At 37.9% G+C, this 22,717-nt stretch overlaps 1 protein-coding gene and 1 long non-coding RNA gene across 4 annotated transcripts in view; one reads left to right on the plus strand and one right to left on the minus strand.

Annotated features, from left to right (window-relative positions):
- The window catches only part of LOC109549137 (uncharacterized), a 53,919-nt gene that overhangs the window by 14,473 nt on the left and 16,729 nt on the right, over window positions 1-22,717 (plus strand). The window lies entirely within an intron of this gene.
- RANBP3L (RAN binding protein 3 like) overlaps window positions 1-22,717 on the minus strand; it is a 48,504-nt gene that overhangs the window by 8,927 nt on the left and 16,860 nt on the right. Inside the window, exons 2-12 of one of the 2 annotated variants that reach the window (XM_019930139.3) lie at window positions 17,011-17,069; window positions 15,687-15,726; window positions 15,108-15,185; window positions 14,191-14,265; window positions 9,972-10,043; window positions 9,496-9,635; window positions 6,130-6,233; window positions 4,946-5,030; window positions 2,275-2,377; window positions 1,796-1,926; window positions 78-198 (exon numbers count right to left, since the gene is read on the minus strand). In XM_019930139.3, coding sequence (XP_019785698.1) covers window positions 78-198; window positions 1,796-1,926; window positions 2,275-2,377; window positions 4,946-5,030; window positions 6,130-6,233; window positions 9,496-9,635; window positions 9,972-10,043; window positions 14,191-14,265; window positions 15,108-15,185; window positions 15,687-15,726; window positions 17,011-17,069 — 1,008 coding nt within the window. The remainder of the gene's footprint in view (window positions 1-77; window positions 199-1,795; window positions 1,927-2,274; window positions 2,378-4,945; window positions 5,031-6,129; window positions 6,234-9,495; window positions 9,636-9,971; window positions 10,044-14,190; window positions 14,266-15,107; window positions 15,186-15,686; window positions 15,727-17,010; window positions 17,070-22,717) is intronic. The other variant, XM_033852792.2, reaches the window with a different exon arrangement.

The raw sequence follows: 22,717 nt of genomic DNA on the forward strand, positions 1-22,717 counted from the left end.
TCCAGAAAATGATGTGTACTTATATTGGAAAAATTTCCCTGAGAAATACTGACTCGCTTTACAAAATGATTCCTTACTTAGTCTTGACTGGAATGTTCCACAATCACTGCTTGCTGTGTCATTCAGTCTCAAAGCTCCTCTGCCCCTTTCAATCCAGGACTGTGTTGTTTTGTTGAATATAAAAAGCTTGCAGTTGATCTAAAGGACAATTTTTTAAAATGTCAAAATATAGAAAACTTTTCAAAGTGATTTCTTTCCTATGCTATAACACTTTTATTTGTCTGATACTTTACCAGAATAACCTTTGTTAATGATTTCTAAGCCAGCTTTAAAATTTTACTTAGCTTCTGAAACAATACAGTTTTTGAATAGTTCAAACATTAAAAAGCAAAAAGATGTACAAAGTGAAAAGTAACCCCACCAACACTAGTTCCCCATCTACCAGTTTTCACCCCCTACAACAGGTAATCACTGTTGCTAATATTTTGTTTATCCTTCTAGAGATATTTGTGTGTATATACATGCCAATATGTATATATTTTTCTCCTATTTTTTCTATAAAAATAGAATACCGTATGGTAGAATACCATAAATACTTTCCACATCTTTCTTTTTCACTTAACAATATATCTGTATATACCAACTTATAAATTAAACAATGTTATTTGAATTATGTAATTTATCTGAAAGTTAAGGAATCATGGAATTATTTGTATGCTTTAAAAATTTTAGCAAATACAGCATCCGAACTAGCATGTGATACCACAGAGTACCATACTATAATTTAATGCTTACCGGTGGTTCTCAAATACTACTATGTACAAGAATCACCTAGATGACTTGTTAAAAATATAGCATGTCAGGGCCTCACCCCTAGTGATTACTTCAGTGAATCTGGGATTAATCTGATCTGAGAGTTATGCTGTGAGACACACTTGTACAGTAAGTGTATCAGTAGATCAAGGGGGAAGAAAATAGGAATGAAGAGAGTTTGGGGTAAAACAGATGGAGAAAGGCTAAGGGAAATCTGTGCTTTGTTGAAAATGATTAAGTTGTAGTAATTACATTTCATATGCCTAGATTGACAGCTATACCACTCAACATTTGAATCCTAGGTGTGATACTATATACTACATCTGTGAAATTCTTGATTCATGTGAAATTCAAAACTGATTTAAAAGAACCTTTAGGATAAACAACAAGGTCCTACTGCATAGCACAGGGAGCTATATTCAATATTCTGAGATAAACCACAATGAAAAAGAATCTAAAAAAGAATGTATATATATGTATAACTGAGTCACTTTGCTGTACAGCAGAAATTAACACAACATTGTAAATCAGCCCTACGTCAATGTAAAAAAAGGAACTTTTAAAGGAAAACAAAAAACCCTTTTATTATCTTGAACTGAAATCAATTCATCTTATCTGCATTTTTAACTTTCAGTGTAAATAGAATTTTAAATCATATGATAACAACAAATTATAAAAGCTGACATGAAAAGTGTAAAATATAGGTTGTTTTAAGGCAGGGTCCTTGGTTGTCTTCTTTCTAAGGGACTAACGGGCGTGGTTGTAAAGACAGCAATCCATTTTCCTGCAAATTACACATATAAATGTAAGAATACAACAAAATATTGGTATAATCCTTGGAAGCCTGTAACATTTTTATTTAAGCATCTCAGTCTTTCTGAAAAGTATACTTCTGCCTTTATTTTTCAAGCTGTCTCTGCTAAGGGTAGCTTATTCCACACATGGAGGTGCGGCCAGGAAGAGCAATACATGAGGCACAGACCTTTAACACACTGTGTTCTGTCTCCTCCCCGGTTATGACATCAATTTTCTCCAGCAAACATTTTGGTGATGGTTTAGAAGAGAAAGCAGCAGCTGATTCAGTTAGGGGTATATTCTTAAGAGAGTCTGTTCCTGAGAGAAAATAGGGGGAAAGAACACATAAAACGCCCCATTTTCCCTACTGTGAAAGTTCTTTCTTGCCCCTGTTAACATGCATTTAGCCTTAGCTTTTTATAACAATGAGTGTTCCCAAAAAATCAAACTGCATGAGTTGAGGCAGATCTCTTTAATGATCCCACATATCATTAAGTCAAACAATTATTAAAGCTTATATGTCATGTTTATATGCTTTAATCTTCACCAAACATTTTAAAACACAGGGCTATTGTTTTTGTATTTTATAGATATTAAACAAATGACATGGAAAAACAGGAAGTACACCAGTTGAATCAGATGTTTTACAAATGAAATAATTCTTACTTGAGTTTGGAGCGTTGATAGGAAATTTTAAAGTGAATTTGAATGGTTTTTCCTTGATGTATGAATCATTTTCAAGTTGAGGCTGAGTGAGTTTTTGAGTACCCTAAGTGGGGGAAAAAGATGTATTACTTAATTTTATCCCCATATATTTGCAGTAAGCCAAGAGATACTTTTGTTCTTCTCAGGGTGGCAAACAAACCCAAAAGCTCTGTTTTTGTTTTGGGCTCCTTTTGTGCTGAACAGAGAATTCCTCCCCATTATTAGAAGACCTTGGTTTTCCTCCCCATTATTAGAAGACCTTGGTTCTGATCTCAGCAAACAATCTAGTTACCACCAGCCTACTTCAGGTGGCATCTAGTTCCAGGGGCAATGGGAAAGCTTTTCGAGGCCCAAAAGGAGGTAGTAGCTGTCCCATGCTACCACCACACCAACCTGATGCCTAGGGGGAGATGCAGCTGTTGTCACTTTTTCAAGGTATTTCAGTATTCTCAACAGTCCACTCTTTCTATCCAGTTCATTTAAAAAACTAAAAAGTTATCCAAAGAACCCACTAGCTGTCTCACATCATCACTACAGAAGGAATCCTAACTTCTCCTCTAAGACAATTTTTGCCAACAATCAATTTTTAAGGCTGCGTACCTGGGGATTCGCACATGTGTTGTAATCAATGCCTGTGTGAAGAAAGACCAAGTAATTTCCATGCCATTTATAACCTGTACAGCCCCCTGCATAGCTCCCTGCAGAACAGGGAGAATTGGACAATACTTCAGAACTTGGGTTTATATCTTTTCCCTTACTAATTCAAGATTCTTTCACATTATTTAACTGGACATCAAGATAATCTGTTAAAATTGGTAGAGATGGGTGTAACTATCTCCATTTTAAGAAAACAGAAACTAAAGCACAGAAAGTTTAATGACTCACTCTTAAAAGCACATGGTCAGCAAACAAATCAAGAGGGCATCCTGGCCCCCAAATCACACAGCCACAGGATTACAGGATCAACTAGAGGACAAACACAGGTGATCTCTACAGCTCCTGCTATCCTAGCATGTTATCAGCTTAAGGAGACAGGAAGCTCAGGTTCCTTTGTAAGTCAAAGTTGAAGCGCCCATAGGAAATGCACACAGGTACCTACCTCCTCACACCAAATCTGTAATTCCCACTGTAGTTCATTTGTATAGGTATCTCTCTCTTTCCCTTACTGGACTATAAACGTCTCTAGAGGACAGGGTCTTCTTTAGCTTTGCATAACCACTTACCCAGGTGGTTTTCAATCCTGGCTGTATATTCAAATCTCCTGACACCTGGCCTCACCCACGGAGATCCTGATCTAATTGGTTAGGGGAGATGGCCAGGCATAAGTCCTCTGAAGGCTCACCGGATGATAGTAATATGCCACCAAACTTGAGACCAATGCCAATGCTTTATATATCATAAGAACACAATCCATGTCTGTTAAATGAGTTGAATGTTCAAGTTGATCCCATGAGGTTTGAAGAGTATTTTATTTGTGTCTGTGACATCTTACAGAAGCTGCGACTAATCTAGAATAAATGTGCTTAAATATATTGCCTGGAAGTTGGTCCATTCTGGTTCACATCCAAAGGTGTAGGTCAACAGCTCTAGGATTGCTGGAGCTGACCATCTTGGGAGTGGCAGAAGGGTGCCTCAAAGCTGAGAAGCTGTGATACTTCTCTTGGAATTGGGGTTAAGCCTGAGGCAGGTGTAGAATAAGCTAGATCTTAAAAGTAACTGATTTGTGAAAGCCCTTAAAATTTTGGAATAAACAGGCCTCATGAGTTGGTGGTCCTTTTGTTATTCTGAGCCCTTGCACAGGTTTTAAAATCTGTACATCCTCCGTGGGATTCTTCATCTAATAGCCCTGAGACAAGCTAGCTTCCTTGTCTTGTCTCAGCCAAGATTCTGGTCTGGGTGAAAGTGGAAAGAGTATAAAGATGTGTTGGACCAGACAAAACCGTGGGCACATTTGCTGCACAGCTTCCACTTGGCTCTATAATTCCCCACTGTAGATCATGCTCTGTTTTAGAAACGTGCCCTGTGGAGGACAGAGCAGCAACTGCCTCACGTAGGAGGATGCTCAGTATTAATTAAGGAGGATGGTAATAATAATCAGGGGGTTCCACTTGGCAAGTACATTCTCCTAGGCAAGTAAAAGACTATGATTTTCCTCTTACAGCTAGAGAAAAAAGTTATAATAATACTTTTCAGTGTAAAATCTTGAAGGGGAAAGTTGTGGTTAATGAGAAAAATTTGGCAAATGATTTTAAATGCATCTTGTTATAAAAAACGCTATTGAAAAACTGTATTAAAATATCATGACCAGTTGAGTTTATCTAACTATTGCAGACAGTTCTGGGATTTCCTTGGGTACCTCTGGTTTAATGCAAGTCAAAGAAGTATTTAGTATTTCTTATCAGTAATAATGTTATAATTATACAATTCCCTTCCTCTGTGGTTCTTGTCTATTATTTTAACAACTAGAACTTGCTTCCCAGGAGAACCTTTCCAGTTAAAGACAGGAAATGTGCCTTTGAACTCAGGAGTTAAAAAGTATGCTCCAATTTAACATTGTCTTAATTAATTTGCCTTCAGAAATTTGAAGTGACAGCTCTCTATATAATAATAGAAACATTTGCCAAAATCTTACCAAAACTCTTTCTACCATGTTTTCTCCAAAAACGAAATCAGAACTGCAGCTTTTAAAAGAATACTTATCTTCATTTGGTTGACATCTAAGGAAAAGAAATAAGCATTTGCTATTTTAAATATAGTAGCAGTGAATATAGCCATTTTAAACCTTAGCACATGAAATAATAAGATGATTTAATAGATTTATGTAAAGCATAAAAACATCTGCTAACTTTTGTTTATCTAAAGTTAATAAGAAATGATGGAAAAATTGAGATAGGTACTTCCAGGCATGCTATTCAAAATATTTGATGGCTGTTACAGCACTGGCCAAGACCAGTCCAAACGGGCTGTGTGATCAACAGGGGAGCTGCCCAGCCCTTATCTTTTTGCTTTTCCAGCACTGACTCGTCTCCAGTCTCCAGTCTCCACTCTCCTTTTCCCCAACTGGCCAATGCTTTTAGCGATCCAAGATCTCAGGGCAAAAGCAAAGCCAATCTATCTTCTCAGTTATACTTGAGTGTGCAGTGGTTTAATTTGGTTTTTCCCTCCCAGAAACTTTTTTTTAGTGTTTTAAGTGTTTTGCATAATGAGAAACTCAAAGACATGCAGCCCTCTGTTTGTTGACAGATGGACTCCGGGATCCCTATTGCATCCCCAATGTGCACAGTAGGTAAGGGCTGAGGTACCTGCGTGGGCCCTAATCGCGAGTCCAGAATGTCCACGGCTAGTTGTAATCTTCTCTCAGATCAAACATGCCCTCATCACTGGTGATGCTAGGAAATATTAACTTTCACTTTGCATATTTCTACTGCTTTCTTTGTTGTCTATCCAACCTATGTTAATAAATAATAATGCCAGCAATAATTTAAAAGAGGGGAAAGAAAGAATGCCATGGAAAGGCTAATCTATTAGCCAATAATTAATGCCTGACTAAATAAAAATTTAGCTGTACCTATTTGAAACATACTTACCCAAGTCAACAAGACAATAGAGATGATCCAATATCAATATGATAATATTTAAATATTAGAGATGTTTTAAAAAACATTTTAAATTTGTATATTTATAAAATCTCCTTTCAAACAGAAATCTTGGCATTTTATCTGTACAATGTCAGAAACTTTTTTCCCGGAAATGGTTATAATGATAAAAGAAAGCAAGAATGAAAGAACACCACCTGTTTCCCCATCACTAACTTACCCTACTGATGTAGGACCTAAAAAATTCTGGTTAGTAGACAGCTGGACTGAAATTCTGGCACTTGGTAAATTTTCACTTAGCAAATAGGAGTTCTCCTCAGAAATCTGAAAGAAAAAAATCCATCAAAAAGTTCATTTAAACTGCCTTACTAGATATATAAATGTGTTGAAAACTTACTTTGTTCAAGTACTACCCTAAACATTTTATATACATTATTTCATACGCTCCTCAGAACAACTCTATACACTTTGTACTTCTATTAAACACATTTTACAGGTAAGTAAACTGACCTAACAAGCTTAAATAATGGGGGCAGGCCTGGGCAACAAGGAAAGGGGACTGATATTCGAGCCTGGGTCTGCCTGACACCAGACTGAACGCGAACATTCAGAAATCCCACCTCCTTTTGTTACTTTTACCCCTTTAGCCAAGTGGAGTTAATTCTCATTTCTAGATTAGTAAATATCTTTCAGGACTATTTAATCCCTGGAAACACCCTAAGAGCTTCACCATCATGGCCATCCAGTGTGAGAGAAAACTCCATCTCTTCCTCTAGAAACTTCCGACTGGTAACTAAATCAGTTAGTTACTCCATCTGATGTGTATATACATATGCACCTTACCTGCATTAATGTATAAATGAAGGAGTGAGCAGTTTTTGATCTGGAAGGAGCCCCTATCTGTTATCTAATCTAGTGTCCTCAGTGTTTTGTGGACACATCCCTTCCTCCACCAGGGATTTTCAAAGATGTTGCAGGAACTTCCTATCTTTAAAGGTAAATGGGGTCTGTTTCCACTTTAATTTTATATCAATCAATAAAAATAATTTTGAGTATTTTTCCCTTTGTAACAGAATTTGAGAGCTGAGAAATACGTGTCAAGAGAGTATGTGCCGCTGTTAGCAAAGATCAAAGTCCATGCTTATGACTCAGTCACTCAGATGATTTATCTCAGCCAAAATGGTAGTTTTTAACTCTATGTTGGTTGAGATAGTTGTTATTAGGCATATATTATTTGAATTACATGCAATAAGTGACCAAAACTAATGACAGGATGAATGAAAATTGCTCTAATTTTGATATACAAGTTAATAAAGATCATAAAAATAAGTTCTATAAAATTCACCTACAGATAATTCTTACTAGATCTATAAATTATAACATTTTGTCAGAATTCTGACATAGCATCTTTTTTTTTTAAGTTTTGAATTTTATTTTATTTTCTTATACAGCAGGTTCATATTAATTATCCATTTGACATAGCATCTTATATATAGTTTGTCTTTAGATCTTCAAAAATCATCATTCAATGGAGAAAATTCAATGATGGGCATATCCAATTAGGCTTTTCACTTATTAGGAATAAGTTCTATTTATGCCCTTAATAAGTTATTCAAGAAGAAATGCTTATAAACAATAGCCTGAAAATTTATCTTATGCTTTATTTTTATTTATTTATTTATTTTTGCGTTATGCGGGCCTCTCACTGTTGTGGCCTCTCCCATTGCGGAGCACAGGCTCCGGACACGCAGGCTCAGCAGCCATGGCTCACAGGCCTAGCCGCTCCGTGGCATGTGGGATCTTCCTGGACCGGGGCGCGAACCCGCGTCCCCTGCACCGGCAGGCGGACTCTCAACCACTGCGCCACCAGGGAAGCCCCCTTTATTTTTATTTTGTTACAAATTTTATTTTAAATACATGCAATGCAGGATTTCAAAAAATCATGGAAAAAATAAATATTGATCAACTTTTGACATAATGTGCAATAAAAATTTTAATCTATAATTTATAGAACATGCCATTCCAAAATCAAAAGCAATGTAATAACATTTTAGAAATTAGTTAACATATAATACTTTTTCTTACATACTTTAAAACAAATTAAACAACATGTATCACTCCTTAAATAGGTAAAGAATTTATGTAATATAGTGATGATTATATTTAAGTGAAAATGTTTAATAAAATACTGATTTGAAATTTAAAATATGTTATACCTAAAAGTCACATCATATATCATGCATAAATGATGAAATGATTTTTAAAATTCATAATGGGTCTCATTAAATCATGTCTTAACAAAGAAAAAGATTTGGAAATATAAAAATGATACTAGGGCTTCCCTGGGGGCGCAGTGATTGAGAGTCCGCCTGCCGATGCAGGGGACATGGGTTCGTGCCCCGGTCCGGGAAGATCCCACATGCCGCGGAGCGGCTAGGCCCGTGAGCCATGGCCGCTGAGCCTGCGCGTCTGGAGCCTGTGCTCCGCAACGGGAGAGGCCACAACAGTGAGAGGCCCGCGTACCACAAAAAAAAAAAAAAAAAAATGATGGTAAATGCTGACCAAGTTCAACTCCCTCACTTCACTGATAAAAAAGAGAAGGTTGGGTGCTTTGTCTAAGAATGCAAACACAGATAGCAGTAAAGGTAGGATTAGTACCAATCGGATTATTTTCACTGAATTGATTAAATGATTGGTATTTTAACACTTACATGTGTCAATGAAAACACAGTTAGATAGCAGTAAAGGTAGGATTAGTACCAATCAGATTATTTTCACTGAATTGATTAAATGATTGGTATTTTAACACTTGCATGTGTTACCGTCCTCATGTTCAGTCTGGGAAAAAAACCAAAACCAGGTGATCAACCCTCAGTAGTTTAGCTGGAAGCAAATGACTGATGGAATAACTCTCAAATTCCACCCTGTTGATCCTGTGTTCCCTTCCTCTCAAGTGTCTGCTTCTGGAAGACACAGATAGAACTATAGCAACAGAATATCCCCAAGCCCATATCTGCATGGCCTGAGTAAAATGAATATCTCCTTAGAAAGGCCCACAGCAAGTGATTCAGTTGGAAGAGAGAATTTGTTTCTGTCTCCAGAGGCTTCCCAAGCCCTCCCAATTACACTGTGGAGATAGTTCGTTACTCCTGTTTCCATGAAGATGGGTCTGGAAGGGAAGCCACACTAGCATGTCCACCAGTTGAAGATACAAAAAAAATCCCTTTCCTTTTTTTGACATCTGACTCCTGGCCCCTGCCACCGCATTGCTCCCTTATTCTCACATGGGATCAATGCACCAGGACAAGACCCTCAAAGGTCCCCACTACACACGACTCAGCTTTACAGCTTAGGAGATAACGCAAGACTTGTTCCCGGGAGCAACCCTCCAGTTTAAGAGGACAAGTTTAATAAGGTTACTGAGGGCTTTTGGCTATCTTGTCCAGCTGTTTTTCCAGCCTGGTAGCTGCTTCAGCAACAGAACAAAGGTCAGGCAGCCCCTAATTCCGGATATGGGGGCCCACAACAATCTACCAAAAGAAGGATGGGGAATTGAGGTCATTCCTACAATAGGAGGTTTTCTTACCTTATTTTTGTTTTTTTCTCTACTCTTGCAGGATTCCAGCACATCGTGTCCAAATGCTTTTCTTACTTTTATACACTTTTGAGCTTGAGGTGGCTGCAAGATAGCAGGTCTTAGAACATGTTCAGAATGTTTCACAGGACCTTAAAAGAACAGAATGAAAGGGTCAATATATCTTCAGTGGAATATTCCTCTCTATTTTTTTACTAATTTAATGCTAATTTTCTAAAGTCATGATTAAACGAGGGGTTAATGTTAACTAATCAAAGTCAAAATAGCCAGTGAGCTGCCTGGTACTTTCTTCCTGCCTACTTTTAACCCAGTAACTATTCATTTTGATCATGGGACTTAGCTTACCAAATGCTTTCCTTCATGTTTTGTCACTCAACCACCATACCACCATACACACACACAGAGATTAAGATATGGATGGTAAAACAAAATTTCTGAGGTTCTTGTAATAAAGAGAAGCTACATACCTTGTTCTGCACTGTTCATATCAACATTCCTTTGCACAAAAGTTGATGTCATAAAAACATTGTTTTTCTTCACTGTAAAAAACATGTTTACAAAAATTTTTAAACCTATAGTCAGTTTCTACTGTTTTAACGGTCTTGCACTGAACTCACCAGTAGATGTCGCTGTTGGCACTAACAGTAATAGGCGGTGCTCATGAGAGCACTGATTCTGCTAAAAAAGTGTGATGGCAAGGTGAGTTTCGCTACAGTCTTTTTACTCAGAAAAATAAGTGAAAATTAGGTCGCAAGTGAAATAGAGAGTTTTCTTTAGAATCATGAAATTGAATACTGAGAGAAATTCTACAGATTATAAACTCTGAATTGGTAGTGAACCATCTGTGTGCATTAGTATATATTTCTTATAGAATGTTATAAAACTGTTAGCAAATTCTGCCCCTTCCCCACTCTTTAATGATACCCGAAGAGAAAAGTAAAGATGACCATTATTCTAGGCCATTTTTCTGTGAAGTGAATTGATGGGATAAGACTGTGGTCTTGGCTGCAAGAACAGAATTGTAGGCATACCAAAGAGATATTGCTGATTGGGATCCAGACCGCTGCAATAAAATGAGTATCACAATAAAGTGAGTCACACAAATTCTTTGGTTTCCCAGTGCATATAAAAGTTACATTTACACTATACTGTAGTCTGTTAAGTGTGCAATAGCAATATATGTATCTTAATTTAAAAATACTTTATTGCTATGAAAAACAATATACCTATCTTAATTTAAAAATACTTTATTGCTTAAAAAATGCTAACCATCATGTGAGCCTTCAGAGAGTCATAATCTTTTGGCTGGTGGAGGGTCTTGCCTCAGTGTCTATGGCTGCTGACTGATCAGGCTGGTGGTGGCTGGAGGCTGGGGTGACCGTGGCAATGTCTTAACATAAGACAACAATGAAGTTTGCAGCATCAGTTGACTTTTCCTTTCACGAATGATTTCTCTGTAGCATGCAATGCTGTTTGATAACATTTTACTCACAGAACTTCTTTCAAAATTGGGGTCAGTCCCCTCAAACCCCCAACTAAGTTTATTCTAAATCCTTTATTGTCATTTCAACAACCTTTGCAGCATCTTCACCAGGGCTAGATGAGCAGGAAACCACTTTCTTTGCTCATCCATGAGAAGCAACTCCTCATCTGTTCAAGTTTTATCATCAGATTGCAGCAATTCAGCTACATCTTCAGGCTCCACGTCTAATTCTAGTTCTCTTGCTATTTCCACCACATCTGTACTTATTTCCTCCACTGAAGTCTGGAACCCCTCAAAGTCATCCATGAGGGTTGGAATCAGCTTCTTCCAAACTCCTGTGAATGTTGATATTTTGACCTCTTCCCATGAATTACAAGTGTTCTTAATGGCAGCTAGAATGGTGAATCCTTTCCAGAAGGTTTGCAAATGCCTTTGTCCAGATCCATCAGAGGAATCACTACCTATGGCAGCTATAGCCTTACAAAATGTACTTCTTAAATAATAAGACTTGAATGTCAAAATGACTCCTTGATCCATGGGGTGAAAAGTGGATGTTGTGTTAGCAGGCATGAATGACATTAATCTTGTTTTACATCTCCGTCAGAGCTCTTGAGTGACCAGATATATTGTCACTGAACAGTAATATTTTGAAAGGAATCTTTTTCTGAGCAGTAGGTCACAACAGTGGGCTTAAAATATTCAGCAAACCGTGTTGTAAAGAGGTGTGCCGTCATCCAGGCTTTTTTGTCCCATTTATAGGACACAGGCAGAGTAGATTCATCATAATTCTTAAGGACCCTAAATTTTCAGAATGCTAAATAAGCACTGGCTTCTATTTAAAGTCTCCAGCTGCATTAACCCCTAACAAGATTGTCAGCCTGTCCTTTGAAACTTTGAGGCCAGGCATTGACTTCTCCTCTCTAGCTATGAAAAGTCCTAGATGGCATCTTCTTCCAGTATAAGGCTGTTTCATCTACACTGAAAATCTGTTGTTTAGCATAGCCACCTTCATTAATGATATGGGCTAGATCTTCTGGATAACTTGCTGCAGCTTCTGCATCAGCACTTGCTGCTTCACCTTGCACACTTATGTTATGGAGATGGCTTCTTTCCTACAACCTCATGAACCAACATCTGCTGGCTTCAGACTTTTCTTTTGCAGCTTCCTCAACTCTCTCAGCCTTTACAGAACTGAAAAGAGTCAGGGTCTTGTTCTTGATTAAGCTTTGGCTTGAAGGAATATTGTGGCTGGTTTGATCTTCTCTCCAGACCACTAGAACTTTCCCCATATCAGCAATAAGTCTGTTTCACTTTCTTATCATTCATGTGTTCACTGGAGTAGCACTTTCAATTTCCTTCAGGAACTTTTCCTTCACAGTCACATATTTGCTAACCGTTTGGTGCAAGAGGCCTAGTTTTTGGCCTATCTTGGCTTTAGACATGCCTTTCTCACTAAACTTAATCATTTCTAACTTTTGATTTAAAGTGAGAGACATGTGACTCTTCCTTTCACTCAAACACTTAGAGGCCACTATAAGGTTATTAACTGGCCTAATTTCAATATTGCTGTATCTCAGGGAATAGGGAGGCCTGAGAAGAGGGAGAGGGATGGGGGAGCAGGCTGGTTGGTGGAGCAGTCGACATGCACATTTATTAAGTTGGCCATCATGACTTATATGGTCGTGGTTTAAGTGCCCCCCCAAAATTACTATTACAGTAGTAACATCTAAGATCACTGATCACAGATCACCATAACAGGTATAATAATAATGAAAATGTTTGAAATATTGTGAGAATTACCAAAATATGACACAGAGACACAAGGCAAGCAAATGCTGTTGGAAAAATGGCACCCATAGACTTCCTTGAGGTATGGTTGCCACAAACTTTCAATTTGTAAAAAATGCAATATCTGTGAAGTTCACTAAAACGAGGTGTGTCTGTACTACACATCTCAGAGATCACCTCTTGGTTGCCAATCGCAGAAATAGCAACCTTTGAGTGTTGGATTAAAGGAGATGAGAAAAGAATAAGGATTGCTTCTTCAAAGTATTATAAATGTTGGGGTAGAATAGCTTCTCTAATTCAAAGTTCAATTACATGGTTTTTATGATCTTTATTATTAAAAAGTAACACTGAATGGGCCATTTAAAATTGTACTATTTGTCTCCATTCCAACAGCGCCGAGATTCTGCACAACATAAAATGGGATGTGCTTGGTAATATCAGTGGTTTTTTTATTCATTCTTTTTGTATGTGTGTCTGATTTTTAGAAAATGAATTGAAGCAGTCTTCCAGATAATTTAAAGCCATTCCTTTACTTTATGCACAAATACAATAAAACAAATCCTCTGGGATTAAGACCCCTATTCCTCTTAATGTCTGTAACTTGTCAGGCACATACAGATGGAGCTTATTGAACTAGAACCTGTCTCTTCTGTATGTGAAAGGTGTCTGACCATATTGTTGCTCAGTCACGCTTGGAATTGTTAATAAGAATATAAATTCATTAGTTTGAAAACTCTGTGGTTCCTGGGTAGAATCCGCTAAAAGGAAGTGAATAGTTCGTATTTTCTGTTTCTTGTGGTAAGCTTAACTCGGAAAAGGCAGTTGGTTGTTCAGTAGAAACAAAAATATACAAGACTACAAATCATAATCTTGATGTAGAGCATGTTTCAACCATTTCAAATATTTTATTATGATAAAATAGTTTTACTTAGCAAAGTATTACAAATTTCAAATAAAAAGGTAATGTTTTAATTAGTGAAAAATTCAAAAGGAATCATATTCTAAACTTTAGAATATAAATTTAAAGCATAAACTTTGAGAATCTACACAGTTATATATTTTGAGTACTGCATATATTATAAACTGTACAGATGGACAATAATAAGGAAAATAAAGCAAGTTACTATATTTTATAGGGCTACCTTACATAAAATAATACTGTCATAAACATGAAATCCTAAAAAACGTTATCAAGCTTAAACTTTCTACCAAAAATAAACAGATATACTGTCTAGATTTGTGGGGCTGGAATTCAGAACGTAGTCTTCCATGCATACTTTGCTAAGGCCCCTATTTTATTTGCCACTAAAATGTCAGAGTTTTATAGTAGCTGAAAAAGAAAGCTCGTCATGAATAAGAATGGATTTGGAAAAGTCAGAGTGTCAGGCTTGAGGTTCTAAGAAGTTCTTTATTACCTGGCCCAGAAGGGGGGAAGGTCGGGAGATCCGTGAAGGATGACGATCTTAGTCGCTTCTGGGACAAGGTTGATGCTAAAAGCAGATTGCAAACTGGAGTCAATGAGGAAGTGAGTTTTGTTTTTCTTTTGATTTGGATTTTTGCTGTTTTGGAAAATTTTCTTTATCACCAGATTAGAAAAATCTTTGTATTTTTATCGATTAAAAATAAAGAGTGCCTCTGGTGAGAATTATTCAGTAAATATTTACATGATCATCGTGTGTTAGACACTCTATCAGGCGTGAAGATGACCTCAAGGAACTCTCAGTGGAGGAGACAGACACATACATAAATAGCTGTATGACGCAGCAGAGGGCAGTGTGATCTATCATAAAAGAAGTCACCAGAGTGCTTTGAGTGCAGGAGAGAGGCAAACTAAGTTAATGGTTTATTCAAAACACAGCATATGATAAAGTTCTTAGAATAAAGTGTTTTTTTTAAAGCAGACATCTGTTTATTTAAGTAGATGTTTACTTAGGAGGAAGTAGCAGTTTCTCCTAATTGTAAAGCTAATACATGCTTAATGCAGAAACTTTGTGAACACAGCAAAATACAAAGGTCGGAGTGGGGGGGTGGAGTGGGCTGGGGGTGGGGGGGGGGGGATGGACAAGGGAACCAAATCACTTGTAATCTCATTACCTAAGATAACACTGTGGTTTATATCCTTTCAGTCTTTTTTCCAATGTTGATTAATTGAATTTTTAAATAATAACTCACTGTGCAATTCATTTATAAACTGCTATCTTCATACAACAATATATTATAAACACTATCAATGGGTAGATTTTTAAACATTATGTGTTTGAAAAGTCCCTTAGTAGTGTCACACTCAGAGTAAACATAACAGTGAACACTCAACAGTCAAGGCTATACCTACCTCCTTGGGACTGAGAATCTGTAGTATGCAAAGTAAAAGACGAAGACCGGACACGCTTTCTTGAAGAATCATTACACTCTGTAAGAAATTCAATGTGAAGGGTAAAACTGATTGCAATAACAAATTAGCCTCAATCCATGATATGAGAGGAGAAACAGAATTTCCTTTTCTCTAGATATATCATCGTTTGACAATGTGTTAATTCCTGAAGCACAGTGTTAGATATTGGGGTTAATAACTTGGTGATTATAAACCGATAGGCATATCATCCTACGATGAAACAATTAGAAACAAGTGGCCTTGGCAAGAAGTTGCGTACACATTCTGAGATTGTATAGAGAATGCTTTTGGAAGGTTGAAGTACAGGCAGTGGAGAATCATGGGATTTTAGCGTTATTAACATCAGTGTTCTCAAAGACCTACATGTCATCTTTCAAAACAAGAGCCAGTCTACTTGCATGCTTAAAAACAAGAAAAACCATTCGATTTTACATTGTCTGTGCCACATGCCAAAATGCTGTGCCTACTTATCTCTTTGTATAAAGATTGCTTTTGAAATAACAGGATACAAATCGTTACCATGTTCTGCTGCTTCATACAGGGTGTCTTCTGCAGGTCTCTGGAAGGAAACAAAGCTACCAGTGAGAGCTGAGTGTTTGCTGTTTTCAAATCAGACTTTCACCCTGTCACTTTATAAGAGAATTCTCAGAAGCCAGGTCTATTCAGCTAGGCTAGGAAAAGCTGCTCACCTTTACTCACTAGGAGTTGAGTTTTTCTTTAGTTAGTTTTGTGGGTAGTAGGGTAAATTACCTCCATAAGTAAGAATGAATAACAAGAAAATACTAGTTAGGCTAAAGTGAGAATGCTACTAATGCTATCGTTTGTCTTTCAAAGCAAGTGATTTTAGTATGATGCTGAAAAAGCAAATAGAGTCCTCAAGATTTCTTTTGAATCATATATTGCAGTTTAGAACTTATTTTATATCCAGTTTTAAGTTAGGTCAGTGGTGGGGAATACATGATGAGCCTTAGCCCTCCTAACCTCCTTCAGCCCCTCCCCTTTCCCAGTCACTCCAAAAAAAAAACCAGATAATTTGGTAAAAATGGCATGTTATCCATAGTTTCAAGATAAGGCCTCTGGCTTCCCATTTCAGCCAAATTGCTGTCAATAAATCCCTATGATGTAAATATTCTGGAGTTACTACTCCTCTAAGTGAAGAACAGAGGATAAATTTATTTATTTATTTATTTTTTTCCAGTACGCGGGCCTCTCACTGTTGTGGCCTCTCCCGTTGCGGAGCACAGGCTCCGGACGCGCAGGCTCAGCGGCCATGGCTCACGGGCCCAGCTGCTCCGCAGCATGTGGGATCTTCCCGGACTGGGGCACGAACCTGTATCCCCTGCATCGGCAAGTGGACTCTCAACCACTGCGCCACCAGGGAAGCCCCAGAGGATAAATTTATGCAGCTGTGGTATCATTTAGTATAGCTAGCTTCTCGAAATATAATCTTGTCAAAATAAAAATCAAAGAGGGACTTCCCTGGTGGTGCAGTGGTTAAGAAGCCACCTGCCAATGCAGAGGACACGGGTTCAATCCCTGCTCCGAGAAGATCCCACATGCTGTGGAGCAACTAAGCCCGTGCACCATAACTACTGAGCCTGCGCTCTAGACCCTGTGAGCCACAACTACTGAGCCAACGTGCTGCAACTACTGAAACCCACATGCCTAGAGCCAGCGCTCCTCAACAAGAGAAGCCACCGCAGAGAAGCCCGCGCACTGCAACAAAGAGTAGGCCCTGCTCACCGCAACTAGAGAAAGCCCGCGCACAGCAAAGAAGACCCAACGCAGCCAAAATAAATAAATACCTCAAAAAAAAAATCAAAGAAAAGTGACTTGATCTTACCTTAAAAGTTTGTTTTCTCTTTTCAAAAACAAATATTGGTTGAGCAATGACAGATTTTTCTGTAAAAGTAAAAGAACATGCAAGAAATCAAACAATACTCTGACATTTCTAACACCAACTACAAATATTTGAAGATTTTTTGGGTTTGTATTTTTCCCTGCCTTTGGGTAAAATCCAAACTGTTTTACATGAATGCTGTAAATCGCATATTTACAAATGATTTTAACAATTAATTAGAGAAATAAATATTCGGGGAAAGTGATAGTAATATGTTTCCATAAATAGAGAGATCATCCCATTAAAAGAACAACCTTTAAATGTTTAAGGAAAACAAAGTACAATTACCTGCATTTGGAAACTCATCGTGACGTAGTGATTAACATCCTTACTTTTAGAATAAAACATTTCAAAGGATGAAAAATCTCATCTGAGGGCTTCCCTGGTGGCGCAGTGTTTGAGAGTCCGCCTGCCGATGCAGGGGACACGGGTTCGTGCCCCGGTCTGGGAAGATCCCACATGCCGCGGAGCGGCTGGGCCCGTGAGCCATGGCCGCTGAGCCTGCGCGTCCGGAGCCTGTGCTCCGCAACGGGAGAGGCCACAACACTGAGAGGCCCACGTACCGCAAAAAAAAAAAAAAAAAAAAAAAAAAAAACTCATCTGAGAGTAATACTTCTACTTGGTTTGGATCTCAAAATATAAATTGTACAGATGTACTTAAACAATCCAGGAATAATTCGTGTTTCCTTGACTAGTCATATACTAAGTCATGTTTTCAATATTTAGACTAAGAATCAGTCTTAAACAGTATTGTAAAGTAGGTAGTTTGTCTTCAGCCCTGCCAACCTTATTAATCTTTTATATTTTCCTCTCTTAGGTAAGGATAGAAAGGAACTCATTCACTCTAGGGTATAAATGAGTGATAACAGCATTAAATATCAGCACTCTAGAATTCTTAGGGAAGATTATATGGTTGTTAAAAGCTTGGAGGGGCTCTGGAGTTAGAGAGGCATGTGTTCAAATATAAGTTCCACCGCTAATTGGCAATATACTTTTGGAAACAATATGTCTGTACCTTAAGTTTCTTCATCCGAAAAAAAAAAATGAAGACCATAACAGTACTTACTTTACAGAATTTATGTGAAAATTATGTGGATTTTTAGATATAATTACTTAGATTTTAATAAGACCAAAAAAAAGCCTGAAAGGATATTAAATATGTGGCGTGACACCAATCTCTATTCCAAAACTCACAGCTGACATTGCTAATCTATGACAACACTTTCTTGATGAGCCCCAATATTTCCTCAGCACTTTTATCATTATAGGCTTCTAGCAGCCATTACCGATGTATCATGCCGGCATAGAAGCTGAGGTAATTTGCCATCACTGGTTAAATAAATAAGTCTAGCTGAAGAATTTCAAGGAACTACCAGATAATTACATCTTTTATATGCCAGAAAGGGGTTTTCCAGTTACCCACAATCTTATCCCATAATAGCGTGTCAAAACTCTGCCAGACCACCCTTTGCCAAGCTCCTGGGGCCCCGTGAACTTGGGTACCTTCTTTCGGTCCAGCAAGATAAGCTTCATTTTTTTATGCAAGTGCTTACTGTGCTGTCTGCCCTTGGAGCCAAGTGAACCACAGCAGAAAATGCTCAACAATAGATTTGCATTGCCGTCCATATTCAACTGTAGCTCAATTCTTTGTTCTTTCTTAGAACAAGCTCCTTTTTCAGCAATTACATTAGATTTAAGAAATGAGATCTCTAATGACTTTGAAAGGACATAGTCTTTGTGAGTGTGCAGTGGAATACTTATGAAGTGGAATAATAAATGGGCCTCTTCTAAATTGGACTTAGGATAGTTGTCCTTAAAATAGTATGACTTGACCGAACCATAGACAAATAGCATGTTGACTTTTCCTCTATCAAAACATAGAGCTAAAAATGGGCAGAAGTGATCTTCAATGGCAGCGTTAAGTAGGAAATCATAAAGGGTTACTTGTAGCTTGGAGGGCATGTGGTAAAGTAGGAAGGCCATTTTTTTTCATCAATTCAACAAATATTTATTGAGTATCTTTTTGTGCCAGCCACTGTGCTAGGATCTAGGTATACATTGTCTGATTGAAGGTATATTAGCCTCAGTGCAGCCGCCTCCTCTCCCTGACACTGCCCAGCTCATTAGCTGGAAAACAGATGACCTCCTTACCTCCTCGTCCATCTAGATTCTCTCTCCCTTTCTCAAACCAGTCCTTTGGCTCCAAAGACAAAGTCAAAAGTAAACATTTATCAAGCCATTGGGTTCATAACAGTTTTCTAACCTGACCCAGTAGGAAAACTTGAAAATAAGATCGAGGTCCTTAAAATGATATATTTTAAAATGTATCCCTTCTTCTTTCTAATATATTTGTTGATCAATCCACTTATTCAACAAATATGTATTGAGGGGTGACCGTATACAAGTCACTCTGCAAGGTAAGAGGGAGAGGACAGTGGTATAAGATGAGGCTGAAGATGAAGTTGGATTATCTAAAATAATCTTCCCGTCTCAAGATCCTTAACTTAATCACATCTACTGGGTTTCTTTTGCCACATAAGGTACATATTTACAGGTTCTGAGCATTAGGATACGGACATCTTTAGGGTGCTGTTATACTGCCTACCACGCATACAAAATATTGAGGTTCAGTCTGAGCACTCTCTACTCAGTTCACAGAATGCTGGCAGCCAGGTTTATTTCCTCCAGGCAGGAAATTATAAGATTTTTCTCTGGGAGTCTGAGCAACCCGAAAGAAAAGAACAAAAGATATTGGCAAACAAATTTCTCAGTGAATGGTCAAACCAGATGATGAGAACCCAGTGCAAGTGCACATAGCTGCCGATGAGCTTTTTCGTGAGTGCCTCTTTCTTAAGTATAAGCAGGCAATCAAGGGTCACCAGACATACAATTCAGTGGTTGAATGAGTAAACAGAAGGAAAGTAAACTGGAGGGAAAAGACGATGCAGAGAGTTTAATATATATTTTCTAAAATTATATACAAATAATTTATTTTCATACATATATATTTTATATATCTAATATGTATATAATTAATATCCTCACAGATATGAAACATCCATGAAGCAAAAACAGAATACTATTTTTTAAAAAGAGTAACACAGAACAAGAATAAGCTTTTAGAAATTTGGACTTTAAAATATGGTAGTAGCATCAATGTTGCCTTAAAAACATCAATAGAAGATTTAGAGAATAAAATTGAGTAAATAGTCCACATAGCAGAGCAAAAGAACAGAAATGAAAAATGTGAGAAGAGATAAGAAAACTCAGAGGATCAGTCCAAGAGTCACTTCAATGCCTGACTAATAGAAGCTATAGAGAAAGAGGGCTTGAAATTATCAACAAATAGATCATTAAAATTCCCCAAATCAAAAGACATATGTGTCCAGTTTGAAAGAGCCAATCCAATACTCAGAACAATACATGAAAATAGAACCGTACCAATGCACATCGTGAAATCTTAGAACACCACTAAGAAAAGGTCCTATTGGCATGGAAAAGGGGGTAAAAAAAAAGTCACATATGAAGGGTCAGATATCGGAATGGCTTTAGGTTTCACAACAACAATCCTGTAAGTTAGAAGTCAAAGGAGCAATGCTTTTAACACTCTGAAAGGAAATGATTTCCAGTCTAGAATTATATGCTAATATAATGTACCGATTAAGTGTAAAGACATGATAAAAACATTTCCAACTGTAAGCTCTCAAAGTATGTATCCCGCATGCACTCATTCTCAGGATGCTTCTAAAGGAAGTGCTCTACCAAAAGAGCTAGTAAACTAAGTAGCCAAGAAACAGGGGCACCGACTCAGAAGAGGTGAAGGCAGCCTCCAGGATGATGGTGAGAGGATAGCCCAGAACGATAGCAGTACACCAATTGCAGAGAATAACCAGTCCACAATGGGGGAGGTCCCTGAGGAGACTCCAGGAAAGAAGTCTCCAAAAGGATGGAACTAAAAACAGTTGAATATCTCAAGTAACTGAATACTTTGAAAGCGTATTTAGATAATTGGAAGAGACTTTGGGGGTTGACTGGTAACTAGTACGTAGAGAACTAAGAAAACAAAACAAAACAAAAATATGACACAATTATTAAATCCAGAGAAAACAAAAAGTTGGGCAGGAAAACAAAAGTAATCAAAATATATTACATAATCATGACGATGTGAATACTGAATATTGATCTAATCAGACTTCTGATGCAGTGATTTGGGGAAGATGGGGGAATGGAAAGCATTCATGTGTATGGTGGTAGTGGGTTGAAGGGGTCAGAAAAATCTGTGAAAGGGACCTAAATTCTTCCATAGTTGCAAACCAGTAGCACCTAAACATAAATATAGAGAAGTAGCCCTAAATGCCTGGTATTTGGTTATATGGTGGTTAATACAAAAGAAACAGCTGTGAGTTGGGTGCTGTTACCTCTGGGGACCAAGAAAAAAGAAAGCAGAGGAAGGGGCCAGGAGGAGATTGCTACTTTTTTCCAGAAAAGTCTTGTAGGACCATTTGATCCCTTAAACCACATGAATATACGTAACTTTGAAAAAATAAAAACCAAATTTGAAAATAATTTCTTTTCTACCGTAGTGTCAGACACTCATGATCAAAGGACAATTCTCACGCTCCTGGCCAACGACAGACTTCTTGTTGAATTATACTGCTTAACAAGTACCCAGTATCTTATTTCTTTGGCCTACCTGTTCTTTGCATAGAGGTATATGGAAATAGATGTGTGGGCAAGATGGATTCACTGAATTCAGAGTGCAATAGCACGCTTCTGAATAACTAAAGATCTGCTCTTTATAATGCCGTCTAATCTACTGAAAGGCATTTTATGTTCTTGTCCTTCACCTTCATTCAAAATACTCCTTCACATCTCCAGACAAGAATTCAGCTAGAACATTATGCATAATGTAAGAGCTTTGTTCTTCAGGATTCTAAGGTTGTGTAATGGTCAGTGTTAACAGTAAATATACACTTCTTTTCTCCCTATTCTAATATGTACCATAATTTTCCCCCAAAATTTTGGGTGAGTTGTAAGGTCTTGTTCCTACCTTTTTGTTTTCAATATATTTTATTGGCACTCAGTCTCTGACAAACGTGTTTCACGTAGGAAAGTAACTGGAGGATTTTCAGTCATCTCAAAGGAGAAGGTTTAAGAGTGTCTACTGAGCCAAAAGCAGATCCGGAAGAGGAGGAACAGACTGAGAATGGAGTCCCAGTGGGCATGGGGGCAGGAAGCTCTAGGGGTCCCACATTTCTGCTACATGGCTTCTCCCACCGAGAGTCTGGCAGACTGCTTCATCCTGCTTGGTAGTTTAGGGTGATTAAGGTGAAAACTGAGTTCTCCACACTGGATAGAACCAGGCTACTCCAACCAGGGCCACAAAGGTTGTGGAAACACTCTTGGCAGGAAAGATGGTGGCAACAACCCTCCTGCAGAGGAGCGGACACTGCCAAATGGGTCGCCTCTAATTGCTACCAGGACTAGAATTATCCACTTGGACTGCAGCCCTGGCATGCCCTGCATTTTCCTCTCTCTTTCTCCCTGGATTTTTCCATGTGTCTCTGCCACGTCCTCTTTCCTCATTTCTTCTCACGTTCCAAAACTGTCCTCTTCACCTCTTTCACTCGTGTCTGGCTCTCTGACTGGT

Source organism: Tursiops truncatus, chromosome 3, assembly GCF_011762595.2.
Source record: "Tursiops truncatus isolate mTurTru1 chromosome 3, mTurTru1.mat.Y, whole genome shotgun sequence".
Lineage (NCBI taxonomy): Eukaryota > Metazoa > Chordata > Mammalia > Artiodactyla > Delphinidae > Tursiops > Tursiops truncatus.